Here is a 21,921-nt window from a genome sequence, read left to right as displayed (position 1 = left end):
GCAGACGGAGGAGGCGTTGTTTGTGTTATCAGAAGTAGTTTGCATGAAAACACACACACATTATCGTCAGTATTGATCCAGACAGAGTGTGTGTGTTGATGACACGTGTTAGCCCTTTTATTAGCGGAGTTAATTAGCCTGAAACGAAGAGTTAAAACCCGTCGCCCGTGGAAATGAAGAAGCTCGCACTGCTGCTGCTCGTGCTGCTCGGCGTTGCACATTTTGCGACCCTCAGCCAATGTGAAGATGGTAAGTGAAGCATTTAACATCTTAATGTGTTAACTGCAACTTAATTAGCTATTCAAGCAAAGCACGCAAGTGGCTGCTGTGCTAATTATTGGACCGCTAGCTAAGTTAGATACCTTGCTAGTTCTGTTAGCGCGCTAGCTACCAGGACAGGTAAGCTAATGACAACAGGACTGCCTTACACACGTGAAAGTGCTTGGCCTGAGGGGGCAACACTAACATAATGTGAATGCAAAAGGTTAATAAAGTATTGTTTGGCGCAGTGTCTGTGCGCAGGTGTGGAGCATACACATTGTTATCTATATCTGTCTAAATGCACAGGTGGGAGAGGTACCTCTACTTCTACTGTACCTGGGCAATTAAGTTATTGCTGGAAAAAACGAAGCACTTGTTGAGTTAATTTAGGCCTTGTAACTGATTCACCAGCACTAACTATGGTATGATCTTGCTTGAAGTGAATATATCTGCACTTTCCTTGTTCGGAGTTTGATTCTTTATGGGTTTTGCACTGATTGTAAATCGCTTTGGAGAAAAGCGTCAGCTAAATTATAATTTTATATCTTGTACTTGAGTAAAAGTAGAAGTACCAGAGTGTAGGAATACTCTGTAAGTAAAAGTCCTGCATTCAAAATGTTACTCAAGTAAAACTACAAAAGTATTAGCCTCAACATATAGTGCCAAAAGTAGTCGTTGTGCAGATTGGTCCATTTCAGAATAATATATATGTGTTTTTTAATTATTGATGCATTAAAGTGTTCTCAAAGCTGGTGAAGGTGCAGCTGGTTTGAATGACTTACAGTATATTGTTCTGACGACGATAAAACCATCTTTATAAACTAAACTAAATGCATAAATAGTTCTTAATCTAAGAATAGGAGCATACGCATTGTAGAACATTGATCTCTACCTTATTGCCCCTCTTAGTCTTATCTTTTTGAACCTGTCCTGTTTCAACAAGAAGCATGTTGATAAATGAATGCACTCGCCAAGTTTGTACGGCTGAAATCAGTGTGTGTCCTCTTCTTGTTTGCTGGCAGATGTTACAGAGGAGAAGCAGGAAGCTGACGAAGAGGACAGTGATGACGAGGAGGAGGATGTTGAAGATGACACGGAGGTGAAGGAAGAGAATGGCGTGACGGTTCTCAACAACAACAACTTCGACACTTTCATGGAGGGCAAAGACACGGTGCTGGTGGAGTTTTATGCCCCATGGTGCGTCTGTTAGGACATTCTTTATTCACACACTTGACAGCCGCTCACTTTCCATATGCCTGTCAATATTGAAGTCTTCTTCGTGTATCCCTTTAGGTGTGGCCACTGCAAACAGTTTGTCTCAGAGTATGAGAAAATCGCTCTCGCTCTGAAGGAGAATGACCCTCCGATTCATGTAGCCAAAGTGGACGCAACAGTAGCCAATAAAATCGCGACCAAGTTAGAAGTGTCGGGCTATCCCACCTTCAAGATCATGAAGAACGGGGAAGCTGTGGACTACGATGGCGAGAGGACAGAGAAGGGTAGGGACATCTGGATGACGAAGCATCATTATGCCCCTTCCACAAAACCTGACCTCGTCTTTTAAAATATGTTCAACGCCCGTTTGTTGCAGCTATTGTGGCTCGGGTGAAAGAGGTGGCGCAGCCAGATTGGAAACCCCCCCCTGAGGCGACGCTGGTTCTCACCAAGGACAACTTTGATGAGATTGTGAACAACGCAGACATCATCCTGGTGGAGTTCTACGCCCCATGGTCAGTCGGTAGACGGTCTTTGATAAAGGACAAATTGTTTAATGCCACTGTTGTCAATATTGTTTCTCAAAAGTGACTCACTAAACAGCTGCTGTGAAGGTCTCGATATATACAGAGCCTGTCTCTGATTGGCTGAAACACCAAACAGACCATTGCAGCATTACCCATAATCCCCTCTGTTTCAGCCCTGTTTCCAAAGTGCTGATTCTCTGTCTGTTACTTTAGATGAAAATAAGGAGCCCCTGTTGATGTAGAAGAGACATGAAGAAGAGGGGACACATGTTGATGTAGAAGAGACATGAAGAAGAGGGGACACATGGTGATGAAGAAGAGACATGAAGAAGAGGGGACACATGTTGATGTAGAAGAGACATGAAGAAGAGGGGACACATGTTGATGTAGAGGAGACATGAAGAAGAGGGGACACATGTTGATGTAGAAGAGACATGGAGAAGAGGGGACACATGTTGATGTAGAAGAGACATGGAGAAGAGGGGACACATGTTGATGTAGAAGAGACATGGAGAAGAGGGGACACATGTTGATGTAGAAGAGACATGGAGAAGAGGGGACACATGTTGATGTAGAAGAGACATGGAGAAGAGGGGACACATGTTGATGTAGAAGAGACATGAAGAAGAGGGGACACATGTTGATGTAGAAGAGACATGAGGAAGAGGGGACACATGTTGATGTAGAAGAGACATGGAGAAGAGGGGACACATGTTGATGTAGAAGAGACATGGAGAAGAGGGGACACATGTTGATGTAGAAGAGACATGGAGAAGAGGGGACACATGTTGATGTAGAAGAGACATGAAGAAGAGGGGACACATGCTGATGTAGAAGAGACATGAAGAAGAGGGGACACATGTTGATTTAGAAGAGACATGGAGAAGAGGGGACACATGTTGATGTAGAAGAGACATGAGGAAGAGGGGACACATGTTGATGTAGAAGAGACACGAAGAAGAGGGGACACATGTTGATGTAGAAGAGACACGAAGAAGAGGGGACACATGTTGATGTAGAAGAGACATCCAGAAGAGGGGACACATGCTGATGTAGAAGAGACACGAAGAAGAGGGGACACATGCTGATGTAGAAGAGACACGAAGAAGAGGGGACACATGCTGATGTAGAAGAGACACGAAGAAGAGGGGACACATGTTGATGTAGAAGAGACACGAAGAAGAGGGGACACATGTTGATGTAGAAGAGACATGAAGAAGAGGGGACACATGTTGATTTAGAAGAGACATGAAGAAGAGGGGACACATGCTGATGTAGAAGAGACATGCAGAAGAGGGGACACATGTTGATGTAGAAGAGACACGAAGAAGAGGGGACACATGTTGATTTAGAAGAGACATGAAGAAGAGGGGACACATGCTGATGTAGAAGAGACATGAAGAAGAGGGGACACATGCTGATGTAGAAGAGACATGAAGAAGAGGGGACACATGTTGATGTAGAAGAGGGGACACATGTTGATGTAGAAGAGACATGTAGAAGAGGGGACACATGTTGATGTAGAAGAGACATGAAGAAGAGGGGACACATGTTGATGTAGAAGAGACATGAAGAAGAGGGGACACATACTGATGTATAAGAGACATGAAGAAGAGGGGACACATACTGATGTATAAGAGACATGAAGAAGAGGGGACACATGTTGATGTAGAAGAGACATGAAGAAGAGGGGACACATGTTGATGTAGAAGAGACATGAAGAAGAGGGGACACATGTTGATGAAGAAGAGACATGAAGAAGACGTTAATGAGACGTTCCTAACAGCCCTCCGTTCTGACTCCAGGTGCGGACACTGTAAGAGTTTGGCTCCAGAGTACGAGAAGGCCGCGAAGGACCTGAGTCAGCGCTCTCCTCCCATCCCTCTGGCCAAGGTGGACGGCACCATCGAGAGCGAGCTGGCGTCGCGCTTTGACGTGACGGGATACCCCACCATCATGATCTTCAGGAGGGGCAAGAGGTTCGACTTCAACGGCCCCCGACAGCACCAAGGTGAGATATCTTTCTATGTAAATAGATACAGAACGCCAAAGTCATCGAATACTTGTTATCCAAAAGATCCTGAGAACATTTCAAAATATATTATATTTACTCGCATGTATTGTTTTTCAAATGAAATTCTTTGTTTTACTAGATTTTGTTTTTCATTTTTTTAATATTAATTCATTTTATTGATTAATGATCCGTTTTCATTGTTAGTTTTCGTCCATAAGAAGTAGGGCGGTCCGATTTAAAAGGCCACGGGTTTCAACCTGTCCTGACGCGTTTTTAAATCTTTCATTATCTGGCTTTCATGCAGTCTTATGCATTCCAAAGACAAGTCACTTCCTTGTCTGCAAATGTTTCCTGCTCTTCCAGTCCGTTTGATTGACCTCTTTCTCTTTCTCTTCAGGCATTGTTGATTACATGGGCGAGCAGGCGGGGCCTCCCTCTCAGCAGGTCCAGGCCGTCAAACAGGTGCAGGATCTCATCAAAGATGGCGACGATGCCGTTATAGTCGGCGTGTTTTCCAGTGAACAGGATGCAGCGTACGAGATCTACATCGAAGCCTGTAAGACATTTGAGGGATGTGTAAAGGTCACCTGTTGTGCAAAATCCACTTCTCCATGTCTCTTCTACATCAACATGTGTCCCCTCTTCTTCATGTCTCTTCTACATCAACATGTGTCCCCTCTTCTTCATGTCTCTTCTACATCAACATGTGTCCCCTCTTCTCCATGTCTCTTCTACATCAACATGTGTCCCCTCTTCTTCATGTCTCTTCTACATCAGCATGTGTCCCCTCTTCTTCATGTCTCTTCTACATCAGCATGTGTCCCCTCTTCTTCATGTCTCTTCTACATCAACATGTGTCCCCTCTTCTTCATGTCTCTTATACATCAGCATGTGTAGCCAATCAGAAACCAAGGTAACCCCCCCCCCCCCCCCCCCTATAACCTGAATCTCCTCTAGAGCACCATTGAGTTCTTTGTAACCAGATGTCTCTCAGAGGGGCGTGGGGAGGGGCTCCTTATTTTCATCTAAAGTAACAGACAGAGAATCAGCACTTTGGAAACAGGGCTGAAACAGAGGGGATTATGGGTAGTGCTGCAATGGTCTGTTTGGTGTTTCAGCCAATCAGAGACAGGCTCTGAGACCTGTGATACATTGATGGAAAACAGTATAACAGGCGACCTTATAAAGTAATGTTCGCTTGCAGGACTTTCTTCAACGGTTTGGCGGCAGGCGAATGGACGTGTGGCTTTAACTCATTGCCGTCTGTTCTGCAGGTAATTCGCTGAGGGAAGACTTCACCTTCCGTCACTCCTTCAGCTCCGAAGTGACCACACTGCTCAAAGCCTCGCCCGGTCAGATCGTCACCTCTCATCCCGAAAAGTTCCGCTCTAAATACGAGCCAGCGTCGCACACACTCGCAGTGGAGGTACTGTCCGTTTGGTCATTTGATTTGAACTGGTTTCATTGGGTATTAAAACTCCATACATTAATGTGCTTTCTTAGTGTAAGTGCTAAATGGACCAAAAAGCAAGACTTATTTCAAAAGGAGTCACTTTGAACTCAAGACACATTTGTTAATTTATTTCCCAGGACTCCACGGCGGTGTCGGAGGTGCAGGAGTTCTTCAAAAAGCACGTGATTCCCCTGGTGGGCCACAGAAAACCAGCCAATGATGCCAAGCGCTACACCAACAGACCCCTGGTGGTGGTTTACTACGGCGTCGACTTCAGCTTCGACTTCAGGAAAGGTGAGGGTCCTTCAGCTTTCACCCTGGATCATAAGGACTTTAATTATTGGTACTTTATTCATGGCGTCCTGCTAGATTTTACGTACTTTAAAAAAGAACTATAGTTATCAACATGTTTGACATATTCGTGTCATTTAACATTTTTAATTCTGAATAGCTCTGACTTTTTTGTAATATATTTAATGATAGTGACCTTTTGTAATATTTTCAGCTATACATTCCTAATTTGTTTTAAACATACTTAATTATACTATACTATTGTATTATGCTGTTTTTCTCTCATATATTTGAGATGCAATGCTTTACAGTTCTTAATATTTTCAACATGCTCTACTAATCAGAATCAGAATACCTTTATTAGTCCTGAGGCGAAATGTGCGTAGTTACAGCTTAATGTGACATGCATTCAAAAAAAGTACTAGGTTATGATATAATAAAAAATATAATAAAAAAAGTTACATAATTATCCTGTAGTTCTTAGGATTGAGCAGCCAGGTATATATTACAGTTATTAACGCCATCTTTATATATTACACATCTAGCACATATTGCACATAGGTGGTTTGTATTTAACAGCAGCAAGTCACACCATTTACAAAATACAAAATACACACCTTGTACCAGTTCTAAGGATTTAGCAGCCAGGTATACAAATAAGGTATCTACGGTTTCACTGACATACTATGAAATTATTTATTTTTTGAGGCATTTCTTATGATAATCTCTTAATCTGACATCGTCAACAACCAATAATAATGATTACAAATTGTGCAAGATTTACAATGCAGCCACAAAACCCTTGTCTGTCTTTTATATTGTTTTAGCCACGCAGTTCTGGAGGTCCAAGGTGCTCGAGGTGGCCAAAGACTTCCCCGAGTACACGTTTGCTATCGGCGATGAGGAGGACTACGCGGAGGAGCTGAAGAGCCTCGGCCTGGGCGACAGCGGCGAGGAAGTGAACGTGGGGATTTTGGCCGATGGGGGCAAAAAGTTCGCCATGGATCCAGAAGAGTTTGACGCTGACGTGCTGAGAGACTTTGTGAAGGCTTTCAAGAAAGGTGAGGGCTGAGTTGTTTGTCAATTTGGAAAGATGGGGTAAGAACTTCTCTAGTGGAAATCCTGGTTTTATTTAACTCATAAGAGCTGAGGTTTAACTTCCCGAAATAGACCCAAACATGTTTCTCGTGGTGTAAGGGTTAATCCGCTCAACACTTTGGACTGAAATGAATCCCACATTTGTTCTGAACTTCTTTCTCTTGTCAACAGGAAAGCTGAGCCCCATCATTAAGTCCCAGCCGCTGCCAAAGAACAACAAAGGACCCGTTAAGGTCGTGGTCGGGAAAACCTTTGATGAAATCGTCATGGATACCCAGAAGGATGTCCTGATTGAGTTTTATGCCCCCTGGTGTGGCCACTGCAAGAAGCTGGAGCCAGATTATGTGGCTCTGGGCAAGAAGTACAAGGGGGAGAAGAACCTGGTGATCGCCAAGATGGACGCCACGGCCAACGACGTGCCAAACGAGAACTACAAAACGGAAGGGTTCCCGACGATATACTTGGCTCTAAGCAACAGCAAGCAGAGCCCGATTAAATTTGAAGGGGGAGACAGAACTCTAGAGGGCTTCAGCAATTTCTTGGAAAAGCACGTCCCAAAGCTATCGCAGAAAAGAGACGAACTTTGAAAGCCTCTAGCTAAGAACTCTCAACGCAGCGGAGATACAGACGGTGTTACTGAGATGCTGCGATGATTACAGTTCAATATTATTTTTTGTTTTCTGTTCATTCCAAGGGATTCAGCTTTCCTATGTTTCTGAAAAAAAGCATGTAAGCACTGTTGAGGATTTCCATCTTTTTAAATAAAAGAATGGCGGCTCTGTAGGCCAGCACTCAAATTCTCCATTTTTTTTCAACTGTAAATCAACAACGCAGATTAAAAGGTTTTAATAACAATTTTAATATTAGTAAAACAAATCTGAGACAGGCTTTAAATTCATGGATAGCTCTTGCAGTTCAGTAACTAAAGTTAGTCAACTAACATGTCATTGAATATACATCCAGCTGGTTTTCCTAGGGGTCTTGGCAGGAGAGAAATGCATCTGTGAAAACATCTGAACTAATACTTTTTCAATTACATAGAATCAGCATTTTAACATCGTCTGAGTCATATAAACCTGGCCGGGTAGATTTTTGTGAAAGTGCATAATTTAGTGAAAACGGTTACAGCTTCACATCTAAATTGTACTGGCTGCATAAACAAGGAAGCAGCATAGACGTTTTTCACTGATGCAAAACAGTGAAAATATCTTTAAAAATCAGATTTAGTATAACAGCCTCGAGCTGACTAAGACGGCTCCTCCCACACAAAGGCGCGTTAAACGGGCACGGATTGGGTCTTCTGCTCGTTAGGAAAACTGCTTTGTGAAACGCACGTGAAAGTCCCGGATTTTCTGCAGCACGACCTTCAGCTTCTCAGTGGGAGGCAAGATGGTCATCCTGGTGAAGCAGCAGGAAGGGAGATATGGTTTAATAGCACGACAGATTTAGTGGATGAGACTAATTAACCTTTTTTTACATTGATCCATATAAAGACCGTGACTAACCTGAAGTGAAAGGTTCCCTCTTTCTGGCCAAATCCACTCCCTGGCACGAGGCAGATGCCCTCCTCCTCCAGCAGCCTCATGCAGTACAACATGTCTGGAGCCAGGCCTTCCTCCTGGGGACGGACACACATCAAAATGTATTTAAAGGTCTCCTATTATGCTATCTTTAGACATATATTATGGGTCTGAGATATAAAAACATGTCCGATATGTTTTGCTCAAAATACCAAACCGATCATGCATTTAGACATCCGTCATATCCCTCTATTCCAGCCCTGTTGGAGAAACGCTGATTTGGGTCCTTAGGCTGCTCAGAATTACCCGGCAGATACTCAGTAAAATTCTGCCGTGATTAAATGCCAGCATGTTCTAAACCACATCAAGGATTATTTCTGAAGCAGGATGGAACTCAAATGCTTTTTCTCTCGTGGGTTTTCCACAAGGTGAGTTCCTTTCTTTTTGTCTCACACACTCTCTCCGGTACAGGTTAGCTCTGAGTGTTAGCGATGCTTGCTAATGTAAACAAAGACCAGGTGTTAAATTGGGCCGGGGCTGTCCGGGCTCAGCCCCGGCACATAGGACGATACTCTGATGTCATCACCCTCGCTCATTTGTTTAAGCCATATGTTAAAACATCTCTCGTTGTTATTATAGACTTTATTTAGCGTCTGTAGGAGCCAAAACGTTTAATGTATGTAATGGAGTAGAATTGATTGGTGTCATTTGATCGGGATCCGCAGCCACGGCTGATCGGTGCTGCGATGGCCTCAGCTGGTTAAAGGAGTCCTGCTGATGATACTCTGGGTTCTAGTTTGGTTGTGAAGCCACACGGTTTTTTGACCGCTGCAGAGAAGATTCGATTTGTTCATTTAAAGGACGAAAACTGTTTCAACCTCGTCTGGTAAGATACCTTCATTTGTGTGTTTTAAAGAAAACGAACAGTGCTGAAAACGATAACCTGGAAATAAATGTACCAAAAACAAACAATATATCTCTGAGTGATGCGTGAGCGTGTCGGCCAGGCGCTAAAACCAAAGAACAGAACGGAGCTTAAGAAAGGTGGAATGAAGGCTTTTATTCGTCAGAAATCCAGCTTGATGAGCGCTGGTTCGTGGAAACATTTGTTTTGAAAACATTTATTTATGCATATTTTTGTATCTCCCAGGGTTTAAACGATATGCCTGGTTTACTGTCCTGTAGTATACATTGGAATGATTTCAAACCTGTTCATCCCAATAATTATAAAGGTGTGCCTTGGAAATATGTGTGAACTTAAATTGCATTTATCTCTCTCGCTCCCACGCCCACTTTAGCTGTGAGCTGCGGGCGCCTGATAAGCCAACACCCCTGCACTTTCATCACTTATCACAGGGCAAATGAAAAGTGTAACCGGGGTGAAAAGGGTGTTACATTTACTTAATTGTGAATGTTTTTACATCAAGGCCGAAAATTAGGATGAGCTCTAACAGTCAAATGCTTTTTCCCCTCCCAGAGCTGTCAGCGCAGCGCCCCCCAGATCTGCCTCCCTAGGCGACCGTTTATGTTGCCTATACCAAAAACCGGCCCCGTACACCATGCTAAATGTATGTCTGCATAAAGCTGAGTTATGATCGGTCGTAATAACACAGAATCTGGTGATTAAATAGTTTACAGTGAGATCTATGGCCATACTCACGCAGCCCTACAAATGAATTGAGATTTCCAGACAAATGTTCTTTAGCAAGTGTTGATTTAAAAAGGCAATTTGAAGGTTGGATATTTGTAAGCCTTTTTTTGTGTATATATATATTAATAATTTAAGATGTAAATGAATTCCAGTTTATTTGTAGTACTTTCTATTTTGACTGACATTTGGTGGCATCAATGTGTGCATTTGATACAGATAATAGAGCAGTTGCTTTAAGGCCAGTGTATATCCCTTAAGTCAAATAATGAGATCCTCGACCTCTCGCACCTCCACACAGAGCCCCCCCACATATCAAATCCCAACTTAACCCCTGACAAAGACCATATTACGTCCAAAAGACGTCGGGCATTGTTTCTGATAGCGAAGTTTCTGATTGGCCCGTGGGTCCACATTTCAGATATTACGTCATATCGGACGCAAATCTGGATCAGCTCCGTTGTTCCCCGTTTTTAGAGATTTGGGTACGGAGGAAAAGAGAGAGGGTTTTGTTTTCTGAACACACATTTATGTATAAAAGACATCAAAAAGTACATTTTGCATATTAGGTCCCCTTTAACATCGATGAGCGAATCCAGATGAGTGTGCAGTGCATACCTTAGCTGTGTCGATAGCCCTCTGCGGCAGAGTGATGCGGGGGAAGGTGTACATGGCCCCCTGCACAGGGTTACAGATGATACCTGGCACTGTGTTGAAGGTCTTCTCCGTCAGCCCCGCCTTCTCTGCTAACGCTGCAAGAACCTCCGTCCGCTCCTGAGGAGGAAGCACAAGCAAACACAACGTTGTATTGTAGTATATCGAAATATACTATGTTTTTCTTTACTTTTTTAAACACAATATACTATGTCGAAAAAATCTAAACGAAAAAAACGACATAGCAATTTGTCGAAATAATATATCTAACGTTTTTTCAGAACATACCATTTGAAGCTGATTATTTCCTTATTCAGGGCCGTGTGTGAACAGCAGGCATTATGTGCGGTGGTGTGTATAACTGTTTGTGAGTTGTTCCTACCTTCATGAAGGTGCTGTAGGAGGGCTCGTCGGGCTGGGGGGGGTTCACCACCAGCTCCAGGAGAGCCTGGCCGGTGACGGGGGGGCACAGACGCACCGACACCAGCTTCGTGAGCTGGGCCTTCACCTCAGGGTCCATGTTGATCACCTCCATGTAGCCGCCGCGAAACCCACACCTGACCAGAGAAAACACAAAGTAAACTCTTTGTGAACGTCAACAGCGGGAGCTTAGGTCTGTGTGTCCTATCAAGCATGTGAGAAAAGGGAAGATAAGATAAACCTTTACTGATCCATGTAGGGAAATGCAGGAGTCAAAGCAGCCAAATGTACCTATAGGCAACACTTTTAATAATAAGAAATGTTCAATAATAATAGAGATACAAAATTGCTTCAGTGCCCTTATTCTAAATGCATATATGTATGTATTAATACATCAACTGAATTAAATGAATACATCTACATTTACTTATGAAACAAACAATGTTTTCTTTTAAATGCTATAATACACGTTGTCATGGCAGACATCGGCCGATACAGATTACTTTAGAGTTTCCCACTCATCAGTATACCACTAGTGTAGTATACAAGAAAGTCTGATTCAACACTTGATTAGATTTCACATCATTCATCCAGATCTGTAAAGTAACTAAATGTATTAAATACATGTAGTGGAGTAAAAGTACACGTTTAACCCTCTGAAGAGCAGAATATGGAAATACTCAAATAAAGCACAACAATAACAATTATACTTAAGTAGAGTACTTGAGTAAATGTACTTAGTTACAGGCCACCACTGAAATAACTAAATTATTCTATTTGTTTTTTGTGTGTGTGTGCGTGCGTGCGTGCGTGCGTGCCTGTACTCACTCTCCCATGTAGCATTTGGAGGTGGAGTGGAAGGAGGCCATCTCCACGGTGCTGGAGAACTCTGGTCCCATCTCAAACAGCACTTTCTTAAAGGAGTGGAACTTGCAGTCCTCTGCGTACACGTTGTCCTGGTACACCTGGAGAGGTACAGCAGATTAGTTAAAGAACACCGTTATCCAGAACAGTATAATCTGATTTTTCACTTCAATTAATTGTTTTTCATGTGTATTAACGTGTGCTCGCCTCTTTATTTAACATGCAATTTTATGTTTGCCTTTTATCTTCACTGTACCGTTGCTGTTGTAACCCTGGGTACATTAAAGTCGCTGTGGGACAAATACAATATTTCTGATCTGGACTCAGGAGAAATTGTTACAAGTAAAAAAACATACTATATGTTCGTCACAAAAGTATGGTACCATTTTCATAAATAAAAAAAAGGAAGGTTATTAAATATTTTTAATCAGGCGAGTAATTACTATGCTAATTGTAACTTTTAAGGCTACATTCATTCTTTAATTCTGACACTTGGGACACCTCTTGTGACACTGGGTGCATAATTAATGTACAAATGGTACATTTTAAGGCTCAAATATTATTTTAGAATGAAGAAACAGGGAGTGAACTTCTGAATTGAGGAAATGGCATTACTTCGTCAGCCATGAGGAAGAGATGCTCCTCTTTGGCAAATCGGATGACATCTTCAATGCACTTCCTGCTCTGGACCTGACCTGTCACACAGGGCGAGCAGAGTTACAAGAAAGCTGGGCGGGCATTTCATAAAAATAATCTTCAATCCTACTTATTCGTATTCTTTATTAGGATCCCCATTAGCAGTAGCATCTTCCTGGGGTCATCACACAAAACATACATAAAACAAAACATCTCGTCTTTTCATGCAATTTACAGTGAAATATGAAATGAAAACTAAAGTGGTCATCCAATTTTAGCCGTCATAGGCCAAAATACAAATATATAAATAAGTGTACATACAGTACATACATACAGTACAATTTTACTTTTAAAATGTACTTGAGAATTTTCCTAATGAGATGGACCGGAAAAGAGTTCCAGCTGACCATGGCTGTACATGATTGTTTTCTGTCGCCTATTTGATTTAGATTTGGGTAATACGAACCTTCCTTCTATTGCATGTCGTGTTTGATAGTTATGTTGAGCTATAAGCCTTAGTGATCATATATGTCCTACCAGTGGGGTTCCCGGGGTTGATGATGCAGATGACGCGGGGGTTGCAGTGCGTCCGGGCGGCGCTCAAGGCTCTCTTCAGCTCCGCCACGTCCAGACCCCAACACCTGTCCTCGTCCAGGTAGTAGTTGATCTGCACGGCAGCCAGGTCTGCCAGCGCGGCCGAGTACAGCGGGTACTGAGGGATGGAGATCATCACTCCTGTACGGTCGGGACCCTCGCCACACACCAGCAGCTTCAGCATGGTCTGGGGTCAGGGGGTGGAGAGAGGAAGGAGATGAGGGGACAAGAGAAAAGGATAAGACTTGAGGTGGTAGGAGTGAAGAAATATATAAAAAATGTATATACATGTGGAAGTTACTGGACATTTGTATTTCCACATGTATATATCTTTTTTATCTTTTTAATGTTATTTTATTTCTGAAATATATTAGACTGTTTATTTCTGTGTCTTAATTTCTCTTGGGATAAAGTACCTATCTATCTATATATCCATCCATCCATCCATCTATCCATCCACCCATCCAAATGGTGATGTCCCTTCCATTGACCTGGGTTCCCTGCAACAGTATGCAAAACCCATGGTCACAAATCTGGGCGTCAAAATTGACAGTGCTTTTAAATTGGATAAACAAATCAACTCAGTGGTTGAGTCCAGTTTTTATCACTTGAGGCTCCTGTCCAAAATTAAACCAGTTTTATCCTTTTTAGACTTTGAGCGTGTAATTCATGCCTTTGTTTCTACGCGTCTAGATTACTGCAATGCACTTTATGCCGGCCTAAACAAGAGCTCGCTGGCACGCCTGCAGCTGGTACAAAATTCAGGAACACGCAAGCATGAGCACATCACACCAATTCTGGCTTCCCTCCACTGCAGTGGCGGTTCTAGACCAATTTCACTGGGGGGGCCACTGGGGGGCCAGTTATTTTCTGAGGGGGGCACAATAAATGCAGGACGAAAAAGAGAACTAGACAGTATGAAGTAATGAAGAAAACAATGCAATCCAGTTATTGGTATTTGTTTCAGTACACTTATTTATTTCAGATAGATCTTATAGTTATTACTGTTAGCTTCAGCTTAAGTTATAGTGAAATGTTTGCACTAACACCATATGTATATAAAAATAAAGGCAATGAACAGTTACATCTCTACTTTACATAAGGGTGTCTGCACAATCTCACATTACAGCAACAAAATCCTGCGGTATTTGGCAAACCGAGTACCAGAAAATATACATTTAAAAAAAACAAAAAAAACGTTTCATTGTTAGGGGGGGCCACAGGGGGGTCAGAGGTCAGTGTTAGGGGCACTGGCCCCCCCTGCCCCCCCTAGAACCACCCCTGCTCCACTGGCTTCCTGTCCATTTTAGAGTTCATTTTAAGATTTTATTGTTTGTTTTAAATCTCTTAATGGGCTGGCCCCAGAGTACATCTCAGACCTTCTACAGGTGTACACCCCCTCAAGGGCTTTGAGGTCGGCTGATCTGGTAGTCCCAAAAACAAAGAAAAAGACCAGGGGGGACCGAGCCTTCTCAGCGCTAGCCCCCAGGCTCTGGAAATACCTGCCCCCCCCCATGTCAAATTGTCGCCCACCCTTCAAACGTTTAAGTCCCGCATGAAGACCCACCTCTTTTCCCTCGCTTTCGAGTCAGTTTGAGCGGTTTTATCGATTGTTATGCTTTTATTTGTCTGTCCATAGTCCTTATGTGCCTTTTATCTATTATTGTGATATTATATTTTATTATAATGTTATGTCTGCTGTGAAGCACTTCGGTAAAACCCTACAGTGCAACACACTTAAGACATCAAAAGTAATAAAGTAGTGCAATAGGATGATGCAAGGGAAACAATGGTGCAAATAAAATGCAGAAATATGTTAACATTCACCTTGTTATGTAATCAATAAGTGGAACATTATAAATTAGAAGCTCTCTTTGCAGACACGCACGGCCCGACGCACCCCAATCGCAGCGCACAGCCGGCGCACACCTGCTGGAGATTACTACAAAGCCTGGGGACAATTATCACTCTGGAGGCTCTTACATGTGGCCTCTCGCTACTTAGCGAATTCTGTTAACTGTGGTTAAACTCGTGTGACTAGAGAGGCTTCTCAATACTCAAATTTCCCCTCCTCGACTCCTCGACTCCTCGGTCCTCCGGTAGTGACCCGGAAATGAATTTCAGCGCGCCATTTTGAAGGACGTCTCATTTCTCTAAATGCACACCGAGGACCGAGGATCGAGCGTCGAGGAGGCTCTCTGGAGGAGCTATAACCGAGGATACACTGATGGTTCCTCCACGGCTCCTCCGCGGATGCATTTCCGGGAACGGTGGAGGCGTGACGCACGGCCGGACTTATCTCAGCCAATGACAGCTCTGCATGCATCCCCTGGATATTATTTTAGAAACTGCTCTCATCGCAACGCGATGTTTACAGTGAGAACAGCTGTGAGGCCCTGCAGAAAGCAGAGCAGTGTGTAAAATAAATATCACTCAGTATAACAGACCTACTCTCTTTATTTGCTTTAGTTTAGTAGATATATACAAACAAAGAGTCGATATTTTTCTAAAACCATTTAGTGCTTCACATAATAAAATACACAACGGCTGTAGCCTGATTATGCTTTAGGAGCTGTAGGTGTGTGTGGTACAGTGTGTGTGTGTGTGTGTGTGTGTGTGTGTGTGTGTGTGTGTGTGTGTGTGTGTGTGTGTGTGTGTGGTGTGTGTGTGTGTGTGTGTGTGTGTGTGTGTGTGTGTGTGTGTGTGTGTGTGTGTGTGTGTGTGTGTGTGTGTGTGTGTGTGTGTGTGTGTGTAGGTGTGTGTGTGGTACAGTGTGTGCGCAGATGGCGGACAGACAGGTCTTAGTTGGTTTGGTGTCCTCTGCTTACTTTTAATACTTGCAAATACAACTTTTGGCCGTAATTTCAATTCCCCATTTCAGCGACCAGAGAGAGGGGGGGATATATCCAGTCTCTGATTGTGTTACGTTATTATGAGAGTGCTCTCATACTTTAAATTGCATATATTTATATAAATATATTTGTGTGTGTGTGTCCGCATCTGTAGCCTGTTATTGTCTCATTATACCGCACTCTCAATGAATTCAAGGTAAATATGTGGGGGAACAATGTTCAGCTGATCTAACAGAGATTATAAAATATGACAAAACACTCGACAGCTGATGCAGCTGTTGCCACGTAATAATGAACGGACGTCGCTTTAATATGACCGCTCAGAGGAGAGGAGTTCTCATTTCTTTAAACGTCTGCTGCTTCCCCTCCTCTCTCCTCGGTTCCCCTCCTCGGTCCTCCGCTCGCATCTCCTGTGGGCGGGACTAAGTCTCGAGGAGGGGAGTCGAGGAGGGGAGTCGAGGAGGGGAAATTTGAGTATTGAGAAGCCTCTTAGTAGTGTCTAGAGTAGCTTAGTTAGTGTGTAGAGTAGCTTAGTTAGTGTTTAGAGTAGCTTAGTAGTGTCTAGAGTAGCTTAGTTAGTGTGTAGAGTAGCTTAGTTAGTGTGTAGAGTAGCTTAGTTAGTGTTTAGAGTAGCTTAGTTAGTGTGTAGAGTAGCTTAGTTAGTGTGTAGAGTAGCTTAGTTAGTGTGTAGAGTAGCTTAGTTAGTGTGTAGAGTAGCTTAGTTAGTGTGTAGAGTAGCTTAGGATTTTGTGACTGTTGCCTTTAGTTTAGCTGTGTTTTTGTACAGCTTCCTTTATTTAGACTGTACCACTTTGACAGTGAGGATTTTAGTTATTATTTAGTTCTTTATTATCTATTTCTTTGTATGTAAACAGGCTCCTTTTGTTAGAGTCCTTCCTTCCTTTTGGCCCTTTTGTTTGTTCAAGCTGCGTGCCTTCCATTTTGTTTCACCCTGTTATATAATAAAACTACTTGTAACTATTAACAATGTTAATCTCCTCTACCCTAGAGGGGGACGTAACACTGTTGTAAATCACCCTTTGACCATACACGTCTCTAGTGTACCCAAAAAGTAGGTGAGTGGATATAAATAACATTACGCCTGTTTTTAAAAGTAAATGGCATTTGTCCGATGAGTTGTTAATCTTCACCAATCTAGATTCGAACAATAGCATAACCGTCAGTTCTAGAAAAACATAAACAAGTCCATTAAACCCAAATCAAATTGGAAACCCCTATGAGCTTCCTGCAGGTACACATCTGCCAAATAAGGGCGTGCAAACCTCAATCCACTCGATCTACTACACTGAATACGGACCTCATTTAACCCCTCTCCACAAAATCCTTGATCCTGATTTAGTTGCATAAAACTGGAAAAAGCTGCATCCTCAGTGGCAAAGGTCTGTGGGTGGAGAATGTGCAAAGTGCAGCAGAGTGTATAATCAACAGGAGTTAAATAAAGAAGAGACTCACGGAGTGTGTCACATGTGCAGGGGTAAGGCAACAGGTGAACTGATGGCCTACAGTGAGTCAGTAATAAACGGTGTAACGTGTACCACGATGGCGTCGCTGGCCCCGGTGGAGAGGTAGATGTTGTCGGGGTTGGAGGGGATCCCACCGTCTCTCTTCTCGATGTAGCGCGACACGTCCTGACGGATGCACTCGATGCCCTGGCTCGCACTGTAGGCCCCTGAGGTGGAAAGTAGTGGAGTACAAATACTTTACTGTACTTAAGTACACTTTTCTGTTATCAGTACTTTACTCCACTAATTATTTTTCTGAGGACTTTTTACTTTCTACTTCTCACATGTTGAACTCAAATACCTGTACTTTCTACTTCTTACATGTTGAACTCAAATACCTGTACTTTCTACTTCTTACATGTTGAACTCAAATACCTGTACTTTCTACTTCTTACATGTTGAACTCAAATACCTGTACTTTCTACTCCTTACATGTTGAACTCAAATACCTGTACTTTCTACTTCTCACATGTTGAACTCAAATACCTGTACTTTCTACTTCTTACATGTTGAACTCAAATACCTGTACTTTCTACTTCTTACATGTTGAACTCAAATACCTGTACTTTCTACTCCTTACATGTTGAACTCAAATACCTGTACTTTCTACTTCTCACATGTTGAACTCAAATACCTGTACTTTCTACTCCTTACATGTTGAACTCAAATACCTGTACTTTCTACTTCTTACATGTTGAACTCAAATACCTGTACTTTCTACTTCTTACATGTTGAACTCAAATACCTGTACTTTCTACTTCTCACATGTTGAACTCAAATACCTGTACTTTCTACTTCTTACATGTTGAACTCAAATACCTGTACTTTCTACTTCTTACATGTTGAACTCAAATACCTGTACTTTCTACTTCTTACATGTTGAACACAAATACCTGTACTTTCTACTTCTCACATGTTGAACTCAAATACCTGTACTTTCTACTTCTTACACATTGAACACAAATACCTGTACTTTCTACTTCCTACATGTTGAACTCAAATACCTGTACTTTCTACTTCTTACATGTTGAACTCAAATACCTGTACTTTCTACTTCTCACATGTTGAACACAAATACCTGTACTTTCTACTTCTTACATGTTGAACTCAAATACCTGTACTTTCTACTTCTTACATGTTGAACTCAAATACCTGTACTTTCTACTTCTTACATGTTGAACTCAAATACCTGTACTTTCTACTTCTCACATGTTGAACTCAAATACCTGTACTTTCTACTTCTTACATGTTGAACACAAATACCTGTACTTTCTACTTCTCACATGTTGAACTCAAATACCTGTACTTTCTACTTCTTACACATTGAACACAAATACCTGTACTTTCTACTTCCTACATGTTGAACTCAAATACCTGTACTTTCTACTTCTTACATGTTGAACTCAAATACCTGTACTTTCTACTTCTCACATGTTGAACACAAATACCTGTACTTTCTACTTCTTACATGTTGAACTCAAATACCTGTACTTTCTACTTCTTACATGTTGAACTCAAATACCTGTACTTTCTACTTCTTACATGTTGAACCCAAATACCTGTACTTTCTACTTCTTACATGTTGAACTCAAATACCTGTACTTTCTACTTCTCTCATGTTGAACTCAAATACCTGTACTTTCTACTTCTTACATGTTGAACTCAAATACCTGTACTTTCTACTTCTTACATGTTGAACTCAAATACCTGTACTTTCTACTTCTTACATGTTGAACTCAAATACCTGTACTTTCTACTTCTTACATGTTGAACCCAAATACCTGTACTTTCTACTTCTTACATGTTGAACTCAAATACCTGTACTTTCTACTTCTCTCATGTTGAACTCAAATACCTGTACTTTCTACTTCTTACATGTTGAACTCAAATACCTGTACTTTCTACTTCTTACATGTTGAACTCAAATACCTGTACTTTCTACTTCTTACATGTTGAACCCAAATACCTGTACTTTCTACTTCTTACATGTTGAACTCAAATACCTGTACTTTCTACTTCTTACATGTTGAACTCAAATACCTGTACTTTCTACTTCTTACATGTTGAACTCAAATACCTGTACTTTCTACTCCTTACATGTTGAACTCAAATACCTGTACTTTCTACTTCTTACATGTTGAACTCAAATACCTGTACTTTCTACTTCTTACATGTTGAACTCAAATACCTGTACTTTCTACTTCTTACATGTTGAACTCAAATACCTGTACTTTCTACTTCTTACATGTTGAACACAAATACCTGTACTTTCTACTTCTCTCATGTTGAACTCAAATACCTGTACTTTCTACTTCTCTCATTTCCCAAACAGCTGGTTCCTTTAGTCTGAATGTGTGTTGGTGCGTGGTCATTATTCTTCAGAGTCATTGCGTGCCTATTGATTGGAACACGATCCGTGTATCCATCACTTCCTGGTCTTCTCTAAAGAAGAGGGACCAATGGAAACGTTGTCATGTTGCCGTTGTTCAGCATGGAAACATTCATTAGCTAACAATGACATTATTGTTCTATTAATATAAAGGGAGGTCAGGTACTCTTTAAAGCAGCTGCTAGTTATGGGTACTTTTTACTGAAGTACACTTCAAAGCCTCTTTACTTTCACTTGAGTAAAGAAGTTTAGTCAGTACTTCTACCTTTACCAGAGTATTTTTAATCACGAGTATCTGTACTTCTACTTGAGTAAAGGATGTGTGTACTTTTGCCATCTCTGCATGACAGTGAACTTTTATTTAAAAAGAACACTCACTGCCTGTTTGAATAGTCAAACACTGTCCAAACAATATGAATGAGTAGACGAATGGAGGTCGGTGCGATGGAGGGGGGGTGGATGTGGTTGGAGGAGAAAGGGGGGGTGTCTGACCTATACTGTGGCCCCCGCAGGCCCCGAGGATACGCCGGGCTCTCTGCTTGGCATCCTCTGGAAACTTCTTGTCTTCCAGGAGATCAGGGTACGCACACAGAGCCAGGACCTGAGACCGGGGGAGAGAAAACAAATCCAACAGAAACATTTAGACTGTGGTGTAAAGTAACAAAGTACATTTACTCAAGTACTGTACTTCAGTGCAATTTTGTACTTTACTTGAGTATTTCCATATTTTGCTACTTTGTACTTCTATTCCACTACATGTATTTAATACCTTTAGTTACTCTACAGATGTGGATGAATGATGTGAAATATAATCAAGTGTTGAATCAGACTTTAGTTCCACCTGGAGTGAATCCACCAGCTACCCTGCAGTCTACAAAGCCATTCAGACTAGCTGCACCTTCACCAGCTACCCTGCAGTCTACAAAGTACTTCAAACTAGCTGCACCTTCACCAGCTACCCTGCAGTCTACAAAGTACTTCAGACTAGCTGCACCTTCACCAGCTTTGAGAACACTTTCATGATCAATCATTATAAAACATATCATATATATTATTCTGAAATGGACCAATCTGCACAACGACTACTTTCACTGTCTTTCACTATATTTAGATGAGAATACTTTTCTACTTTTACTTGGGTAACATTTTGAATGCAGGACTTTTACTGTGACAGAGTATTCCTACACTCTGGTACTTCTATTTTTAGTAGTAGGCTACAAGATCTGAATACTTCTTCCACCTATGAATTTAGTCTGTGTAAATCCAGTAAGGCCAGTTTAACATGGAAGCATAGGAAACAGGTTTATAGCCAAGAAGGTTTACACATACGAGGCATTTGTCTTGGTGCAAACATCAACACAGTTAAAGAAAATAAAAGTAAGAAAAAACAACCAAAAAATAAAATATAAGGCACTGAAAAGATGTCTGACCTGTCTGAAAAATGTGATTGGTTTCTGACCCATGGCGTGGGCATCACCAATGTTTGCCTTGATGACTTCTGTGAAAGGTTTCTTGACTCCCTGAAATACAAAAGACAGAAAACACAGCATGTGAGAAGAAGTTAGAACAGGTTTACTTGTATCTTAAATACTTTACATCCAATATCTCTTGCATGTAGCAACAGCTTCATAAACAGGCAGGGGCGGTTCTAGGGGGGGGGGCAGTGCCTCCCTAACACTGACCTCTGACCCCCCAGTGGCCCCCCCAGTCAAATTGGTCTAGAACCACCACTGCAAACAGGATGTGTGAAACTTTAACGAGGGGAGGGAAGGAGACATTCATCTGGATCGGGAGGACTTTATGGCTTCAATTCAAATGAGGAATTACAGCGTCCTCCGCCCACTAGTCAATAACAGTTCAAATTGTCATAATTTAATCCTACGAGACATCTGTGTGAAATTGTCATTATTACAGTTATGGCCAAATATGTGTTTTGTGAGATCCTTGATTTAAAATGTTAAG

The 21,921-nt window shown here is 41.9% G+C and overlaps 2 protein-coding genes across 2 annotated transcripts in view; one reads left to right on the top strand and one right to left on the bottom strand.

Annotated features, from left to right (window-relative positions):
• The first annotated feature begins 7 nt into the window (after window positions 1-7).
• Window positions 8-7,656, top strand: pdia4 (protein disulfide isomerase family A, member 4). Its single transcript, XM_034109042.2, has 10 exons — window positions 8-249; window positions 1,284-1,458; window positions 1,555-1,760; window positions 1,853-1,991; window positions 3,809-4,014; window positions 4,415-4,573; window positions 5,292-5,443; window positions 5,608-5,764; window positions 6,589-6,822; window positions 7,031-7,656. The coding sequence occupies exons 1-10, from the start codon at window positions 174-176 to the stop codon at window positions 7,444-7,446; spliced, it is 1,920 nt and encodes a 639-aa protein (XP_033964933.1). The 5' UTR covers window positions 8-173; the 3' UTR covers window positions 7,447-7,656.
• Window positions 7,657-7,694: 38 nt separating this feature from the next.
• The window catches only part of LOC117465937 (alanine aminotransferase 2-like), a 20,627-nt gene continuing 6,400 nt past the window's right edge, over window positions 7,695-21,921 (bottom strand). Inside the window, exons 3-12 of the mRNA XM_034109044.2 lie at window positions 21,390-21,479; window positions 20,452-20,560; window positions 17,604-17,737; window positions 13,139-13,382; window positions 12,581-12,660; window positions 11,930-12,066; window positions 11,064-11,238; window positions 10,646-10,801; window positions 8,365-8,477; window positions 7,695-8,257 (exon numbers count right to left, since the gene is read on the bottom strand). Coding sequence (XP_033964935.1) covers window positions 8,167-8,257; window positions 8,365-8,477; window positions 10,646-10,801; window positions 11,064-11,238; window positions 11,930-12,066; window positions 12,581-12,660; window positions 13,139-13,382; window positions 17,604-17,737; window positions 20,452-20,560; window positions 21,390-21,479 — 1,329 coding nt within the window. The 3' untranslated portion in view covers window positions 7,695-8,166. The remainder of the gene's footprint in view (window positions 8,258-8,364; window positions 8,478-10,645; window positions 10,802-11,063; window positions 11,239-11,929; window positions 12,067-12,580; window positions 12,661-13,138; window positions 13,383-17,603; window positions 17,738-20,451; window positions 20,561-21,389; window positions 21,480-21,921) is intronic.

The sequence above is a fragment of the Pseudochaenichthys georgianus genome, chromosome 20 (genome assembly GCF_902827115.2).
Source record: "Pseudochaenichthys georgianus chromosome 20, fPseGeo1.2, whole genome shotgun sequence".
Lineage (NCBI taxonomy): Eukaryota > Metazoa > Chordata > Actinopteri > Perciformes > Channichthyidae > Pseudochaenichthys > Pseudochaenichthys georgianus.
This window is presented reverse-complemented; position numbering and strand designations above follow the sequence as displayed.